Genomic DNA, 18,600 nt, shown 5'->3' with positions numbered 1-18,600 from the left:
AACATCACCATATCTTTGATCCGGTGCATCTGGAGTCGTGACTGTCGTACATGCCTTTACCAACTTTAGGAACATTTAGGAAAAATTATTGTTAGTGTTTTTGTGCCAGTCTATGTCTGTGGTGTCTCTGACTATGGTGAGTCTATACTTTGAACCGCACAATATAAGAACATTTTACGAAGTTATTTTTACACAGTTTGCTCCATTAACTCGGAAAAAAAATGTCTACGCAATTCGTATCAAAAACAAGTCTAATTTTAAAGGAAAACAAGGAAAATCAGGACCATGGCTTGTTTTGGTTCTGATTTTGCTTCTTTTTTTTATAAGTCTTGCGGAAAAAAACAAAACAAAAAAAACAGAACTAAAAACATTTTTTAGTTACCATAGTTTTTTTTAAGGCCATGTTGGCAAAAAATGTGGAAATCTCAGTGGAAATCTCATGGAATCAGGGCCGGCCCAGTCGATATCAACTAATGACGGTTTGCTATATTCTTTGTTAAAGCAGAACTAAGTAACTCATGCCCCTACAGGCCATGAGCGCCACTGCAGGTGTTGTAGCATGTTGCGTTTTTTTACTCATTAATTGTCTGTGAGAGTAAATACGACGCTGACAGAAAAGACAAAGGGGGAGAGAGAGATTGTACATCCAATTACACAATGGAGATTTTTTTTTCCACTCAAATTTGTCTGTAAATACTGTTTAAGTGGCGCTAGCCCGCAGTTAGCCTGTTAGCTTCTTCTTCGTGATTACATTAGTGTGTATTGTGCCTCCGACCCGGTGCAAGTGTGGTTTTCTGGCCAGAGACACCAGGGGGAGATGAAAGACCCCCCAATCATCCCATTAACACTTGTATTACCCCCAGAAGGACTACGAAAGGATTTATTAAGGTAAACAAGTTACTTAGTACTTCTTTAACTTATTTTTTACAAATTCAATGAAACGGTTCTTTGAAATAGTGTAAACAAAGCACACACACTTAGCATACAAAATATATGTAGGCAACACGAAACAACTGATTTTTTTAAATTTACTATCAAATTAAACTACTATTAAAGTATATGCAATTTAGGTGCTTTTGGGGGCCCCGATGGCCGTGGGGCTCCAAGTAGCTGCTTAAAGGCCTGCATAAAGGCAGGGCCGGCCCTGGATGGAATATACCATGGCTTCATTATGTGACCTAATAATCCTATAACTGATTGTGCAGTAACTTTGCAGAAGAGACAGTTGACAAATAAACTGGCACAAAAAGAAGAGGAAAAAAACAGTGGTTGCCGGAGATCAAGTTTAAAACCAATAAAAAGGTGTTGAGCTTGATGAATGACTGTGCTGTGAATGAATGTGCTTTATTATTTTAGTATTTTGTGGACGGTGAATCTAAGGAGCAGTTTGTGCACCCAATTTGAAACTTATTATTGTTCTAAAACACTATAGACTCATGTGATTCAGTAATGCCCATTTAGACAGTGTTAGCAATTCTACCAAATTAGATTGCGTGATTTAGTACACTTGAGGGACTTTCAAGGCGATATCGTTCGTTTTTAACCCAAGCCTGTCCTCAGTTGTTACAGAAGTCAGGTGTCTCTCATAACAAACTCACAATCCCAGCGGCCCGGTGTTGGATTAATCCCTAATCCCAGGCCATAGCTCGGGACTTACCTCTCTGGACCGGCCTAATCTGCTGAGCAATGTGTTTTCCACTTTGTGAACAAACAGCTGATTACTTTATTTTGTATTTCAGGGTCAGTCAAATCCGCCCTCACGATTATTCGTCCAACTTTTTTGTCAGTGCAAGCTCAAAACTGGCTCTCGGACACCTTGGCCTCCTTCCCGTTGCTGTGCGTGTCTTTGGGAAGCGTGTTGGTGTCGGTATCGCTGCGCGGGATGCTTTCGGGTCTCGATCCCGACCCTTTAGTTCCCATCGTGAGACTTTTCTTAAAGCTTTCCGAGGTGAAGTAGTACACGACAGGGTCCAGGCAGCAGTTGAGGCTGGCCATGCAGAGGGTGATGGGATACAGAGTCCGTGCAAAGCGCTCCACGCCGCAGTTGGCCAGAGCCTGGGTCCGCACCAGGGCGTAGAGGAACAGGATGGAGTTGTAAGGGACGAAGCAGATGATGAAGATGCTCAAATGGACCACGATCATCCGCAAAACGCGCTGCTTGTTTTCGCTGTGGCCCACGCTGACCGGGCGCCGGAGCGTTCGCAGGACGAGGGAGGAGCAGACCAGGTTGGCCAGCAGCGGACACAGGAAACCCACAATCTGGAAACAAGAACACGAGGAGCACAAATCACTTACATGTGTTTGTTTCAATAGGATTTGTTGTCTAATAAAAAGTTTGTCTAAAAGATTTTTTTTTTTTTCTTTTTCTTTAACTTTTAACGAGGCAACTTAGTCCAAAGGTTTTCTTTGAAACAAGCACCAACAATTGTATGAACCCTCTCTGGTCTTTCAGAAAAGTCTGACACCAAAATATTCAGTATGACCCAAATTTAAAGCGACACGGCGTAACATGTCACTCAATGAATACAATAAAAAACATCCATCCATCCATTTTCTTCCGCTTTATCCGGGGCCGGGTCGCGGGGGCAGCAGTCTCAGCAGAGATGCCCAGACTTCCCGATCCACACACACCTCCTCCAGCTGTTCTGGGGGGACCCCGAGGCGACACCAGGCCAGCTCGGAGACATAGTTCCTCCAGCGTGCCCTGTGTCTTCCACGACGCCTTGTCCGACTAGGACATAGGTGTCAAACTCTGGCCCGCGGACCAAATTTGGCCCGCAATGTAATTATATTTGGCCCGCGAGGCTATACCAAATGACTACTCGAGCTGGCCCACCAGTATTATACAGAGCATTCATTCATCGCTAATACTACAAATCCCATAATGCCTTGCTGTTGTTTTGGCGCATCAATCAGGACAGGTCCCAGAAACGCCCTCTCCTCTGTGACAGTAGTTGTAGCGATCTCAAGCTACAACTGTAAGAAAGGTAGACAACAGTTGGGTCCATATTAAAAGGTTCATTTGTTCAATGCTGGCCCGCGACTTTGGTCAAGTTTTACATTTTGGCCCACTGTGTATTTGAGTTTGACACCCCTGCACTAGGACATGCCTGGAACACCTCCCGCGGGAGGCGGCCAGGAGGCATCCGGAACAGATGCCTGAGCCACCTCAGCTGGCTCCTTTCGACGTGAAGGAGCAGCGACTCTACTCCGAGCTCCTCCCGGGTAACTGAGCTCCTCACCCGATCTCGAAGGGTGCGCCCAGCCACCCTGCGAAGGAAACTCATTTCGGCCGCTTGTATTCGTGATCTTGTCCTTTCGGTCATTACCCAAATCTCATGACCATAGGTGAGGGTGGGAACGTAAATAAAAAACAAGCGTTTATTTTATTATATATATTTTAGACCTGACTTTACTGGGGGCGGGACGTCTCCAGCTCGTCTCCATGGAGATGTTGACAGAATAATGAGATTTAAATAATTAGGTCCTCATCCAAATCAATTATTTAAATATCTACTGCAAAGCACAGCGTTTTGTCCAGCTGGTCATTAGGAGCATGTTTGTATTGCTGGCCAACAGTTCAATCCAAAATGTTACGCAATTTGTCTTTTAGTTTCATCTCTATTGTTTTACACATTTTTGCTGATAGAATGTCAAACATCAAAATGGCTTTCACTCCTCTGCAGCTACTTCCTTCACATGTTCTTATTGAATACATACAATGGCTCAGTACAAGCTAGTCTTTTGACCTTTGATAATTCAAGTCTAAGCAGAAAGAACTCCTCAGGGAATGAAAAACTACAAATGGTTTAACTAAAAAAACTCAATGAAGTCAAGCTCAATTTAAATTAAATGTCCTCCTCATGAAGACAGACTGATAGCCCCAGGAACAGATGAATGGTTTTATTGAGTATAGAGTGCTCCACTGTGACTGTGGTTTGGGACTTTTCCAAACCATCCGTCTTCTTCCGCTTATGCAGGAGCAACAGTTTAACCGACCTCCGCCTTGTTTCAGGATCGGCCTTTCCCAGTTTATATTCACTCTAAAATGTCTTATTATTAATGTATCCTATCAATTGCAAAAATAACATTTTTTAATTTAAAAGGTTGGAATTATAGCAAATCAAAACGACTGTGAGATCATATCACATTTTCTGCAAACAACCAAATCGTAGTTTTCTGTAGACTGACTATAATCAGGAACATCAGCCGGAGTCAATTCTCTAAGCGCAAGTCTCTAAATGTGTGAAGATATATTGTCTGTTTTAGAAGTAGATCCACTGACCTGGGGTTTTGCAAAGCACCAGTATTTTGGGGTCTTATGTAAGTTTAGATGTTTAGTAAATTTCAAAGATTGCGTTTAATTGATTTCCTGGGCCTGCAATTTGACGCAACTTGAGTATTATTAAAGGGGCTAGATGCAAGTTCGCCATTTTATACTCACTACTGCCACCTCAGGTCTTACATGTAACTGCACCTTCTATATTAAGCTCGTGCATGACGGCAATTCGGACCCGAAGAAACACCATTTTGAGTGACAGTGCAGGATTTTAGAGGCAGTTGTAGTGAACAGGTCTGAGCTCATTCTGCACATTAGGACATTGTTGGAACATGTAGGGAAAGGAAAATACCTAATTTTAACATTTTTAAACTCCTTATAGTCCCTTTAAATAATTATATCATTATAAAATAATCAAGTTTGTACACCTCGTATTTATATATTTTATGTTGCAGACCTTTGCTTATAATTTCGGACCCATATGAGATGAAGACATACGGTTCTTCTGGTTTTTGTCTTTCAAACTGATGTACCCACTAAACATGAATGTCCTAAATAAATCAGCCCTATGCCCCTAATAAAGCAGCCCGTCACAGCTCAACATTGACACATTTGAAAGTTTATAGGCACTGGACACTGGATTACAGAGGAAGACTTTTTTTTTTTTAATCGGCCAAAAATATTGGCGGTGCATGTTGGCATCAGCCAATCAAAATCCCCAAAATCTGAATATGCCTCAGAAAAAGGCATCAGTCGACCTGTAGTAAAAACCTTGGACAGTTTTCTTAACATTAGTTACTCAAATCAAGAGCAAATTTCCTTATTTCAAGAAAATGTTTTAACAATGACACAAGCTTTCTTGTGAACCGGCCTGTCCGGTCCAATCAGAAGGGGAGGAGGGGCTTCATCATTTACTTTTGGAATCTTTTTCTCTCTCTCCTCATTTATCAAACTATGAGTGACTTTCAGATGTAATCAGCGATGGAGGAGGGGCTTAATTTCTCTCTCTCAATTTACAATTTTACCGACTATCACTTGAACATGCAGTGTCCTGACCAGATACAAAGATAAGTAATTCGCCCCGTCTCACCTCGATAAAGATGGTGATCTTGGACAGGTAGGTCTTCCAGGTGCTCTTGGAGAACCCCTCGAAGCAGGTGGTGGCTCTGTGTTTGCTGTTGATGGTGGAGAAAAACGTGACGGAAATCCCTCCTCCCACGATGGTGAGCCAGACGGCGGCGCACACCAGCGCCGCGTTACGCCGCGTGCGGATGGACCGGGACCTGAAGGGGTAAACTATGGCCAAAAACCGGTCCACGCTGATGCAGGTGAGGAACAGCATGCTGCCGTAGATGTTGGTGATGAAGGCCGTCCCGGACACTTTGCACAGCCCGTCTCCAAAGGGCCAGTGACGATTGACGTTGTAGAAGACCTTGAAGGGCAGCGTGAAGACGAACACGAGGTCGGACAGCGCCAGGTTAGTCATGAACATCGTGGTCTCGTTGCGCATTTTCATCCGGAAGCAGAAGACGAAGAGCGCGGCGCAGTTAGTGACCAAACCCAGGACGAAAACCACGCTGTAGACCACAGAGTAGAGGTTGTACTTGAAAGAATCGTCGATGCCACAGTCCTCCATGCCGGTCTCGTTCAAAACAAGGCTCGCCATGTTTTTTTACGAGGATCCGAAGAGAAGCAACGAAGGGGAAACAGTAAAGAAGAAAAAAAACAGGATGGATGTGCGGAGGACCGGTCAGAAGGGGGACGGGAGCACTTAGGTCCACCCCAGGACCATTGTGAGGCGGGAGGATGTCAGGACTCAAGGCTGCTGCTCCTACAGAAAACACGGAGAGAGAGAGAGAGCACAGGAAAAACACAGTCACTTCCTCACAATAAAAGTTCACACCGAGGAACAAACAACTTCACGACCACAATGGAGACGGCTCGGACCAGCTGTCAAAACCTGCACTGCCATTGTGCTCGGACGCCTGTACAGTCGCATTGTTCAGTGTCCAACACGGACGCGGCCTTAGAAGGTTCAGTGTTATAGTAAATAATAAGTGGTGGGGGGATTTAGAATTACTATTTTAATATACGTTCAGTATGATTCTATGGGGTTAGAATTTAACAAGAGTAATTACAACAATACAAATTTAACCGTGAACCTTGATATTTCCAGAACATTTTGAAATGACTTTACAATAAGATTTCTACAGGAGCAGCAACATTTTATGCTTTCAAACATCTCAACCTCCCCCCGAGCTGAGCACATTTTGTCCAGTTTGGCTTTACCCAAATCTAAAAGCTTTTTGATAAAAGTGTCAAAATAGCAACAGGAAAATGGCGAAAAAGTGGGGGGGGGAATGTGTGAAGAAAACGACCCAAAAGAGCAACAGAAAAGTGACAAAAAGCGATGAAAAGTGTAGCAAAAATGTGACTGAAAAATGTCAAAAAAGTGATGATAATACAGCAACAACATGAGGGAAAAGATCAATTTAGATGAGTTTTGAAGGTCTCAGCTTTCAAATGAGGTGCAACACTGGCCTATAGGCGGTAGGTAATTAGATTTGGGTAAAGCTGATACGAGGATCCGAGAGAAAATACAATCGGTTAAGACGGGGGTTAAGAGGTTAAAGCCATTTTTAATGCCCAAACACGTAAGGATTAAACAACTCGGAGCCGTGCATTAAACGTTCCTCAGCAAAGTGCATTAAAACTGTGTAATGCGCGGCTCCGAGTTGTTTAATCCGCTTATATAACCACAAACTGAAACAGTGTGCTTGTTTGGTCACATGACCACCCTATTGGTATTTAAGGCCACCTGGTGCCTCTTTATTAAACATATGCCCTGAGGAAGGCCATCTCTAGGTCGAAACGCGTCGGCATGTCCGTTCAATGAAGGACTTTTAAAGGAATAGGCCACCGTTTTTACATACTGAGATATGTTCTTACCTTAGCTTTGACGAGTTCTTTAGGACCTGTCTGATCTTCCCCCGTGCCTTCAGTCACGTAAACACAGCGCTTCGAAATCCGCGCAGTAATCTTCACTTTACTGTGCGGATGCCAAATTACTCCTGGTATTATTATGCCTTACAATATAGTTCCCCCTTTTATCCGCTTAGAAAATCCACATTGTTTAATTTTGTGTAATTATATTTTGTAGTGGAACACTTCACGTAACCATATTTAAATAGGGAAAACGTGGAAGAGCTTGGTAGCTTCTATCTTGACCTGTTTTGGAGCTATAGAGGAGAGAGGGAGAGGCTAAATGCTAACGCCGTCTGTGCTGTGTTTACGTGATTGAAGGCACGGGTGAAGATCAGACAGGTCCTAAAGAACTCGTCAAAGCTAAGGTAAGAACATATCTCAGTACGTAAAAACGGTGGCCTATTCCTTTAATTTGTAAGTCAGAGTGCCTCAGATCCTTTTTTCCCACAGTGTGTTTGTTTGTTTGCTTTTTTTTCAAGTCTCGAGCAGAAGTAATATCACTTTTTCGTCACTTTTTCCCCCCACTTTTTTTTGTTACTTTTCTGTTACTTTGTTGACGCTTTTTTGTCGTGTTTTTGTTGTGTTTTTGTTGCTTTTTCATTCTCATTTACATCTAATTTATCGCTATTCTGAAACTTCATTCAGGAAGCTTTTAGATTTGGGTAATGCCAGGATACAATGATACAATGATATAATGAAAGTTTAATCTAATGCCTTTTAAGACCTTAATTTTGGCACAATTGACTTGATGACTAATAATGCTTTTTAATGCCCCGCAGAAACCCTGTATAAGAAGCTTCTCTTACTGCAGTTTGGCAGGTGTACAGATATAATAGAACTGGGCACAACCTGGCACAATTAGGGACAATTTCGGAAATAGGTCTGGAATGTCAAAATATCAAATACCAAACTTGAAATACAAATCTAATCATAATATCCGTCAGAACATATTTTATGACAATTGTGCAGTCCTGTCCGGAAGTCATTTCACCTGCATTTAATATTACGACTTTGGAGTAATAACTTTTTAATGTGCACAGCGATTTTAGCATAAAACGCTCAGGAGAAACTGCCAGTAAGAGTCCCATCATTTCCGTCTGTACATTGCATTGATCTTAAAGCTTTGATACAGTTTCCTGGTACAGGCTGCCTGTGTGTGGCATGTCCCTGTTGTGTCCCAGTGTTATCTGCCCCTCTTTTACAAACCAGGCTCTGCTCTGCGAGTTCTAAGCCTCAAGTGCCGCTTTGGGGAGCGTCCTGAAGCGAGAGATAAGTCTGGGACATATACTGAAGATTAGGAAGCTGAACATCGCACTGTGCGGGCTGTAATTTAACATGACAGTGAATGCAGCTATGGGTAAATGACGAGGTTTAGGCTGAGGTTGTGTTCAACTTAAAGGGGGGTTATTATGCAAAATCGACTTTTTCAAGCTTTACATCATGTTATTTTGTCATTCCCTCATTAAAAACATGCCTGAAGTGTTGCCTTGGCACATTCACGTATTTTTGAGTAATCTGTATAAACTCTGATGGCGGCCATTTTAGGGATAGGTTTGCCTGAGTCCTCCTAGGAACGCCCCCACCTCCTGGAGACGCCCCCGAGCTTTCGTCACCAGCCGAGTAACCAACCACTGCTCCTCAGCAGAACCCCCTCCCCACTGCACTACAAAAAGTAAATATAATGCATTGGCTTAAATGACTTGAATTGAGGTAATGTATCTTGTTTTGAGCGGTTTTTACTCATTTAGACACTTTTCCTGATCGGACCAAGTTTACTTTGCTTGTTTGAGGACATTTCAGACCAGTTCTAGGGTAAATCTCGCTTGAAATAAGAAAGTAAAATGGCCAATGAGATAAGACCAATTTTCTTACCCCATTGGCAAAGAAAATGACCTGAAATAAGGACGAAATGTATAGAAACGAGTCAGAAACATCTCAGAACAAGTGAAATTATCTGGGACAAATGCCCAAGAACTTCTTAACTAGTCAAAACAACTCAAATTTGGATTATTATGCTCAAATTGAGATGTTTATACTGATCTAGTTAAATACTTTTTGCAGTGTGATGCCACAGACAGCGTGTGGAGGGGGCGTGTCGGAAAGGGTCAGAGGTTCTTAAAGAGACAGAGGCCTATTTCAAGACATTCACTACAGCCATTTTGAGAGAGCAATTTTGTACAAGGCAGTTATTCTAATTTACTGCATTTACAGACCAACAGAAGGTTTCCTCATCATTGTAGTGTGCTATAGACTGGTGCTATGAGATTGAAAAAAACATAATACCCCCTCTTTAAAGAAGCTGGCGGTAATTACTGTGTGTACAAGCGTATACTGTGCATAGAGTTATTATTACAGGGCGATAGATACGTGAGAACAACTGTGAAACATGTGAAATCATAACATTTCCAAGAGCTTGTCGTCTTTCATGCAGGCGGAGGATATTTGGTATGATTTGCCCTCTGTGTGGCATGTTTTATGGTTAGTATCTATGTCATTATTAGGATTATGCACAGGAATCAAAAACTGGCATGAAGTTCAATATCTTTCCTGAATGATATGTACAGTGATCTATCAGTAACTGTAGATACAGGGGCGGACTGGCCATATGTCCATTCTGGAAGAGCACAGAAGGGCCACTGGCTCTTGGGCCACCGGTCTGGCCTTTCCATTTTCTCCTCTTATCCCCCGCCTTAACCGAGCTTTACCTAAATCTAAAAGCTTAAAAGAAAAGAATCAAAATGGCGACGAAAATGAGGATGAAAACGGAACAAAAATGTGCCAGAAAAGCAACAAAAACCTGACAAAAAAGAGACGAAAACACAACAAAACTATGGAAAAAAGCAGTGAAAAAAGCCACAAAAACACAATACGAATGTGACACAAAAGTGACGAAAACACAACGAATACATGACAAAAAAGTGACGAAAAAGCAACAAAAACATGACAAAAATGTGGCGACAGCGTGACAAAAACTTTCAATCACTTATGTAAGTCCTAGCTTTCAAATCAGCCATTACACTGTTGCTCTTCGGTCAAGAAGCTTTTAGATTTGGGTAAAGAAAATGCACTCGGTTAAGGGTTAAATATGTATTTGTGGAAGTGTTGCATTTACGCTAGTTTGGGCCAGGCTGGTCCAGAGTCCAGGGCCGTTTTTCAGTCCCAGTCCGCCCCTGTGTAGATACATTTATAATACACACACATAGCAACACTATGTGCCCAAAACACGAGATCAGCTGATGACCTGAACTTCCTGAATGACCAGGTTATTCCATCATTAGATTTCTTCTAGTGAAAGAGTGGTTCAGGGAGCACGAGACATCACTTTCACACATGGATCGGCTCCACAGAGTCCAGATTTTAACTCCACTGAGAATCGTCGTCAGTACAAGATCTTGGTGAAAGATTAATACAACACTGGATCTTTAGCAGAAACGTATTGAAACGATGCCACAGCTGTAATCAAAGCTAAAGGCAGCGTGTGATATAATGAATGACTGTGAACAACATTTCTATTTTGAGTAACACTTCTAAGAGCACAGGAGTTTGTTGGGCTGATAATGATCAGGGACGTCATAATTCTCCCATATTCCCAGAGCGGGTTTAGTTCAGACAAACAGAACAATCGCTGCGCTGAACATTTTGGGAACAATTGTATTTACACATTTGTTATAAACCGCCACTACCATTTTACCTTTTATGGGTCTGTGAGTCGAAGCAGTTCAGACTCAAAGTGTTCACCTCATGCTGATTTGTTACACAGCGTCACAGCTTTGTCAGAGGTTATAACAGGGTATAAATAAGTTATAAAATCTTATCAGACGGTTAAAATACTGATATTAAAAAAATACAGAAATTGTCAAAAAAGTAGGAATGTTGCTTGTGTGAAATAAGGCAAAGAGAAGTTTAAAATACTTCAGTATCAGTCAGTATCAGAGACACTGCAGGTGAATAGGGAAAAAATTATATTTACTGATATCAATTTGAAATGTGAGAAATACATTGCTAGTTTTCTGTCATTTTATGTTTTCAGGCATTTTTATGCCAAAAAATGCGGATTGAGCCACATTTAAATTTATAATTTTATTGATAAATTAGCTACCAAGACTTTTTTCAGAGGGGATTTTGGATGTCTTGTTTTTTAGTGGAAAAATCAGTAAAAATTAAATTTTCGCCTTATTTTTTGACATTCAAAACTCAATAAATTAGGCGAGGAATTAGATATTAAAAAATCTCTCTGAAAAAAGCTTCAAGATATTGTTCAGTCCAAGGCTGGAAAATCTGAAGTCTCAAGTTGCCACTGACGTGAACTTAGTGTCGCCACAATGAGAGTGGGTGGTTGGGTGGGCGGGAACTTTAATCTGTAAAGTACGTTGTGTTACAACCTTGTATGAAAAGCGCTTTATAAATAAAGTTTTGATTGATTGATTGATGAGAGAAAAATGTGTTTTGAGAAAAAGGCCCTTGAAATTGCGTTGTTCTATATAAATGAGGAAACACTGAATCAGCGCAATATTTATTTATATTTATTTCTATTTATTGACCTTTATTTAACCAGGATTTAAACATGTTTTTGTGAAGATTAGGTATTTTTATTGTTTTCAGGTGAAAGCATGTATGTTCAGAGATCAATTTGGCCCAAAACCTAAAAAAATAAAAACATTTAGTTTTGCCTGTAGTGTCTCCCCTTAGGCACGGTAGTACAGAGGTTAGCGCCCGTGCTTCACAGCTAGAAGGTCCCGGGTTTGATTCCCACCTGGACGGGGCCTTTCTGTGTGGAGTTTGCATGTTCTCCCCGTGTCTGCGTAGGTTTCCTCCGGGTACTCCGGTTTCCCCTACCGCTAAAAACATGTACAATAGGTGAATCCTCCAGCCAGGTGATTCTCACCATCAGCCTGGCTCCACAGGCTCCACATCTGGATTTGGGTACCCAGGCGCTGCACTGTGGTCGCCCACTGCTCCTTACGGGTCGTCCCAGTGGCGTCGAAGGATGGGTCACAGAGGACACATTTTGTTGTACAGTTGTTGCATAATGATAAATAAAGCACCTTAAACCTATTTAAAAACACAACAAAGACTCATTGACCTTTTAAGAAACCAACACTTTTACACAAACCCTAAAACCAAACTAACAAAAACTAACCACCCAGCCATCAGATGATATCACTAATACAGCCTTGTTTGCTCTAATGCTTTTCTCCTTTTACTCGAGGGCATTTATCCACTTGAGTAACATTATTTTAAAGAATAATCCATCTTACTTCAGTAAATATTTTGGCTATTCTAACTCTATCCACCTCTGCCCATAAAACTCACTGAGGAAACCAGACTCTTGTGACTTGATGCTAGAAAACCATTGTCTCAGTGAGATTCGTGACGTTAATCAAGGTATAAACTTCCTTCAAGTCCTTTCCACCGAGTGCTCCGTCTCTGTATGGGCCTAAGTTTAAACCCGGCTATAACTTACGGAGCCGTCCCGAGCAGTTTAATGTGCCTGTTGTGGTGCTGTGGGGGTAATCCGGCCTACGTGGACGGGATACTCCTTGTTTTTCTGCCTCAGTCACAAAGCCCGCGGAGTGAGTGCGGGGCGGTCCATCAGCCCTGTCCTGTGCCAGCTGCGGTGTGACATCTTTACTGCAGTTTCACACGCCCTCCCTCTCCCCAGACGCCTCCCCCTCACCGTGTCCTCCCACCTCGGAGCAGGCACAAAGCCCACACTGTAGCCTCAAAGCAGGACAGTGTTAAATCAAAGGAATAAACAGGGCCGGAGTCAAACGTGGGACTGGGGTCTTGGCACAGATATTATCGCCTCACAGACAGAAGGTTTTAAGTTTGAAGTCTGAGCGTCCTGCGTTTCTTTCTCTCTCTTTCAATATCAACTTTTTTGCTTATTTACATTTGGGTTTATAAGAACGTTTCACAACACTGTCACGGTAATGTAAACAATGATCCCTTTTTCTTTCCTTCTTTTACAATATTCTGGAGTTATTCCACTACTAGAAAGAATATAAGGCAGAGAGCCTCTAATCTTATAGCTACTGTAAAAGAGACGCAGTGCTCACTGCCATTGGTTGATCAAGCAGTCTTGGAAGGGGAGTGTAAGCCCTTTACTGCAGGAGCTGTGAAGTGGGACTGTGGAGTTTTAATCTTCTCCCTAACTGTGTCGGGGCGGGTATACTTTGGGTTTTGTCCTGCAATGGGCGAAAACCCTTCAGCTCCTGACAAAACTATCCCAAGATCTGGATAACAGCCACAAGTTCTGTGTAGGGCTGAAAGATATATCGTTGTCGTATATATCGTATTGAGATATGAACATTGAAGATATTAATATCGAACAAGTAACGATATATCGTATCGTTCTATGAACATTTAAAACATTAAAAATGAAAAAGCAAGATATAAACAATATAGATTTTCCTCAATAAAACTGCACTCTTTATTACTATGTTTTTATTTTTCTGAAAAATGCTTGGTTTTCACCTAACCCATAGTTATATTGTATCATATCGAGATATCTGACATGAACATCGAGATATGAAATTTTGTCCATATCGTTCAGCCCTAGTAAATATTCAAGTAAAGTCAGTAACTCCTGTAGCATTAGCCTCGGTCCCAGGTTCGATCTCCGGCCAGATGGGGCCTTTCTGTGTGGAGTTTACATGTTCGCCCTGTGTCTGCGTAGGTTTCCTCCGGTTTCCCCTACTGCTAAAACATATGCAAGGTTGAGTGAGAGTGTGTTTGACAGTGCGAGTGGGGGACGACGGATGGAAATTAGCCCCATGTGTCATTAACATGCACTGTCCCGACCAAATAAACAATAAATACAAACTAAGAGAGCTGTCGTGGGTTCCAATCCCAACTCTGACAATTTGCTGAATGTCGGCAACTTTTTACCCTGTGCTGTCCAGTCCAGCGGAGCCCTGGAAGTGACATGAGTGAGAAATACAAATGGGTTGATTAAATCGAGGCCCCGTCTTACTAAGTCGGAGGCACGGGTCTACTTCAATTTGAAGCATTTTATCCATGACAACATGACGATTGATGAGACAATCAAGCTGTATTTAATTGAGTCCATGACTTAAAATGAAGCGTTCACTTGCACCGTTATATAATCTCAGAAAGACATTTAAAACGGATACTGAAGTCATGTGGTCTCTTACGATGCAAAGGACCTTGTGCCCCCCCACGTAACTATGGTAACCCGTGCCCCAAGTAAAGTTACTATCTCATACCCTGAATCTCATGCCTCTGACAAAGTCAAGGGCACGATTGAATCACCCCATCTCTATCTTCCCAATCTGTCATCTCTAGGACGCTCCTGTACACAAAACATCGCTAAGTCAAACATCAGGCTGCAGTGATTTGAAGGCAGTGGCAGAAAAAGGTACCGATATCATGTGAAGGTAAACACAAGTAAAGCCAAGGAAGGAAGTGGGAGCCCTGGAAGCAGCGGACTGTGTGTAATTGCAGCTTGAGTTCATATTTGTGTTGTCAATGTTTTTGCCAACTGCAGACACCGGAAATCTCACATGCTGCATTTTACTCGCTGTGTCTTTCAATTCTGCCGCTTGAACTCGACCTGTCTCAAAACACAAGAGGAGCACTGTCCTCCGCCTTGGCCCCCGAAACAGCTGACTTCAGAACCGTCCCGCAACCTCATTTACTTTGGCCGCCGTGCCCTCTCACTCCATTAGCACAAGCGGCACCTTCACGCTCGCTGAAGTGGGGCGGATATTTAAGCACGTTTGAGGATTACTTCAGGGATTTGAGGGAGTCTAACTTTTCATGCGGCGTCCCGGGACAGCTGCTCGGGACCGCGGCTTTACCCCCCTCCGGAGCCGGGTCACGGGACGGGACCCTCGGACCCGCTGCTCGGAAAGGATCGGGTTCGGGATCTGCACACGTCCAGCTGTTGCTTTCTCTCATGAAGGACGCAGGAAGGAGGCGGTGAAGGGAGGAGAGGGGAAACCAGGCATCTTCAAGTCTGTTTACATCCTGTTAAGCCCTGACACGGCTTTGACTTGTGAAAGATAAAGTGTAATAAACAATCTTTACTCAAGTCCAAACGAGACTGTACAGCACCAGTCAGCTAATGTATCTGGGCAATTTTAGAAAAGTATGAAGTAGACAAGTTATATGATTATTCTACTGTGTTTTCAGATCAAGATTCAGTTCACATTTCACGTCATTCAGGAGCATTTACGTTATGGAGAGACATCTTCACGCCTAAAACTAATACAAACATTTCAGATCATGTTTGTAGAGGAATAAACTATAAATGTTTGAAGATGACATACACAACATCACTATAGCTCTACATTTGCTACATTTGCCTTCTGTCCCTATTGTTCTGGCTAATTCACTGCAGAATCAAACAGATGAACTGCTAAGCTCTTCCAATAAGATGGTGAAAGACTGTTGGGGAGCGGAGGGAGCTGCGCAGGGGGAGGAGGTGGAGGAGCTGACCAGTGCAGGACACCACGCTCTGAAACAAGGACTATATAAATGGACAGCTTCTGCTCACTCCTCCCCGTTTACCATAATGACCACGGTCGTGGGGGAAGTCATGGCGGATTTACAGACTCCTCCTCCCCAGCTCTGTCGAAGCATGTTCCTAAAAAGGGCATAAGGGCGGGATCTTCACTGTAGACTCCGCCCTTGCGTGACGTGTAGCTCGCGCTGCTCCAATGCTAACAGTCCGGCCCTCATTAAGTACGAGATTTCTAAAATTCTTCTAACGGAAACCAGCCTGGTTTCTTAAATTGTGACTAACCCAGCGTTATCACAGGAGGAATATCAGCCTAGTCTAGTGTTGAAAAAATAGATACCAGGCGTTAAAGAGGGGGTATTATGCTTTTTTCAATCACATAGCACCAGTCTATAGCACACTACAATGATGACCAAACCTTCTGTTGGTCTGTAAATGCAGTAAATTAGAATAACTGCCTTGTATAAAATTGCTCTCTCAAAATGGCTGCAGTGAATGTCTTGAAATAGGCCTCTGTCTCTTTAAGAACCTCTGAGCCTTTCCGACACGCCCCCTCCACACGCTGTCTGTGGCATCAGTGGGGAGGGGGTTCTGCTGAGGAGCAGTGGTTGGTTACTCGGCTGGTGATGAAAGCTCGGAGGCGTCTCCAGGAGGTGGGGGCGTTCCTAGGAGGACTCAGGCAAACCTATCCCTAAAATGGCCGCCATCAGAGTTTTTACAGATTACTCAAAAATACGTGAATGTGCCAAGGCAACACTTCAGGCATGTTTTTAATGAGGGAATGACATAATGACATGATGTAAAGCTTGAAAAAGTCAATTTTGCATAATACCCCCCCTTTAAAGTTGTTTTTAACGTGTCTAAACTCCAATGCTTTTCAAGCCTCCATATCGCAGCGATATGGAGGGACTACAGCAATGGCGGCCCATAGTGTCGTGGGCATAAAGCAGAGCAGCCAGCGGCCATTGGGACAAACCCAGGAGGCGCTGCACCGTTTCAGAGGATCAAAGGAGACTGAAGGCAGCCAGGTTTCCTCCAGGTGCTACGATTTCTCCAAATTCCAAAACATGCTGGTCAGGTTGGCCCACAGTCATGGTGCAGCTCAGTAGCAGCGGCTCAGGACTAACACCTGAACACTTCAAATACAGCATTTACTTACTTACCACTTGCGACCACACTCCAGTACATGTTTATACCTTTTCAGCTTTGTGTTGTGTACATTTACTCTTTATCCTACAGCTTTTGTACATTGTGCTCTTTAGAAAGCTATATTATAAAATAGATTTTGTGTGTATATTGCATCAAACTGCTTTAGCTCTTGCACTTGACCTTCCCAAACCATCATTGACATACAAACCAAACAACTTTCAACTGGATTTTGGTTATATCTTCGTAATTTTCTGTATGTCTTTATCTATCTTCTTAAATGCCTTTTGCTCCACACTGAGAACAAATCAAAATGTACAAAGCAGCAAAACCTGATAGATGTTAGAATATGCCCAACACATTTCCTGAACCTCAAAAATCCGTGCAAGCCCTACATAAGTCTGCAAGGAAGATCTCACTCCAGCACTTCTGATTTAGTGAAACTTATTATTGTCAGGGTTAAAGTTATGTCGTATCAAACCTGAAGCTGCAAAGACATAGCAACAGTAAGATCATCTCTAAACGTGAGAAAGAGCAGGTGGCAGACATCCCTTCCAAACCACTTCTGTGCGATTTGAAGCGAAAGTAGAACAACTTCAGACACAAAAACAGAGAGAGAAACTTACTGGCAGCCGGTGACAGCGCGCTCTCGGTCACTCGCCGCAGTTTGTCACGAGCCGCGGGCAGCTGTCAAAAGAAACATCCCGTCGTTCTCTGCTTAAAGAAGAAGAAGAAAAAAGCGCAGTGCACGTGCAAAGTTTACGCACGGGATCCAACTTTTACGACCGACAATTATGCGACGCGTCTTGATCTGGAGTCGGTCAGTTTTGGTGCCTACTGCCGTGTGGAGGTTTGGGGCAAGACACGACCACCTCTCTCTCTCTCTCTCTCTCTCTCTCTCTCTCTCTCTCTCTCTCTCTCTCTCTCTCTCTCTCTCTCTCTCTCTCACAGGAAACGGGACAATAGCACCTCGAGCGGCCGGTGGGAGGGAGGGAGGGAGGGGGTCAGGGCGGGTTTGAATAGAGAGGACTGTGGAGAGAAAGGGGGCTGAGGGAGGAAAGACTTGAGACAGGCTCTGGGATTGTTATGACACAAGGACACTCCTATTAGACGAGATTAGGAGGATGTGCGCACTGAACTAGACCAGTGGGTGTCAAGTGGGCTCGTGCACTGAAAAAAAGTCAGAGTTGTGCTCCCTTGGACATATTCAGTTTGTTTACTCGTGTCTCATCGATCACTTTCACTGGTGCAAAACACGAAATGAAAAAAATCCAGGAATCGATTGCCTTGAAAAAGTCGAGCTGTGGCTAATCATTTATAAGTGTTGGTAACTCACCAATCTCCAGTAAAGTCAACTTCCAGACCAGGAGTGTTCACTATACTTGCATATTACAGTTATATTTCAATTACTAAGTTTTCACAACTTAAAGAAGAACTTGTTTACCTTAAAGGTCCTATATCATGCAAAATCAACTTTTTAGAGCTTTTAGCCATGTTGTTATGCTATTTCCTTATCAAAAACACCCCCAGAGTGGTTTGTGGCTTCATTCACGCAGCTCTCAGTAATCCTCCTGAATCCTGCTCTCTGAGGCTCCTCCCTCTCCTGGTGAACGACTGACCTGCTCAGTTGTGTCGTCACAGCGGAACAGAAGTGCTCGGCGTCTGTAATGTAATGTCTTACAGCCTGATTTTAATTTGTAAAACA

The 18,600-nt window shown here is 42.9% G+C and overlaps 1 protein-coding gene across 1 annotated transcript; it reads right to left on the bottom strand.

Moving 5' to 3' along the window:
* Positions 1-1,279: 1,279 nt before the first annotated feature.
* Positions 1,280-17,674, bottom strand: lpar4 (lysophosphatidic acid receptor 4). The gene is made up of 3 exons (XM_079556266.1): positions 17,522-17,674; positions 5,370-6,110; positions 1,280-2,259 (listed from the first exon to the last, which is right to left on the bottom strand). The coding sequence occupies exons 2-3, from the start codon at positions 5,943-5,945 to the stop codon at positions 1,795-1,797; spliced, it is 1,041 nt and encodes a 346-aa protein (XP_079412392.1). The 5' UTR covers positions 5,946-6,110; positions 17,522-17,674; the 3' UTR covers positions 1,280-1,794.
* Between the last annotated feature and the right edge of the window lie 926 nt (positions 17,675-18,600).

This window comes from Gobius niger, assembly GCF_951799975.1.
Source record: "Gobius niger genome assembly, chromosome: 5".
Classification (NCBI taxonomy): Eukaryota; Metazoa; Chordata; class Actinopteri; order Gobiiformes; family Gobiidae; genus Gobius; species Gobius niger.
The sequence above is the reverse complement of the archived record's forward strand: the minus strand, read 5'-3'. Positions and strand labels throughout refer to the sequence as shown.

Excerpts from the sequence above, each read along its gene's own strand:
- lpar4 (XM_079556266.1), bottom strand. The coding sequence starts at position 5,945 with ATGGCGAGCCTTGTTTTGAACGAGACCGGCATGGAGGACTGTGGCATC. Across the intron at positions 2,260-5,369 it reads AGATCACCATCTTTATCGAG|ATTGTGGGTTTCCTGTGTCC; the intron begins GTGAGACGGGGC and ends TCTTGTTTCCAG.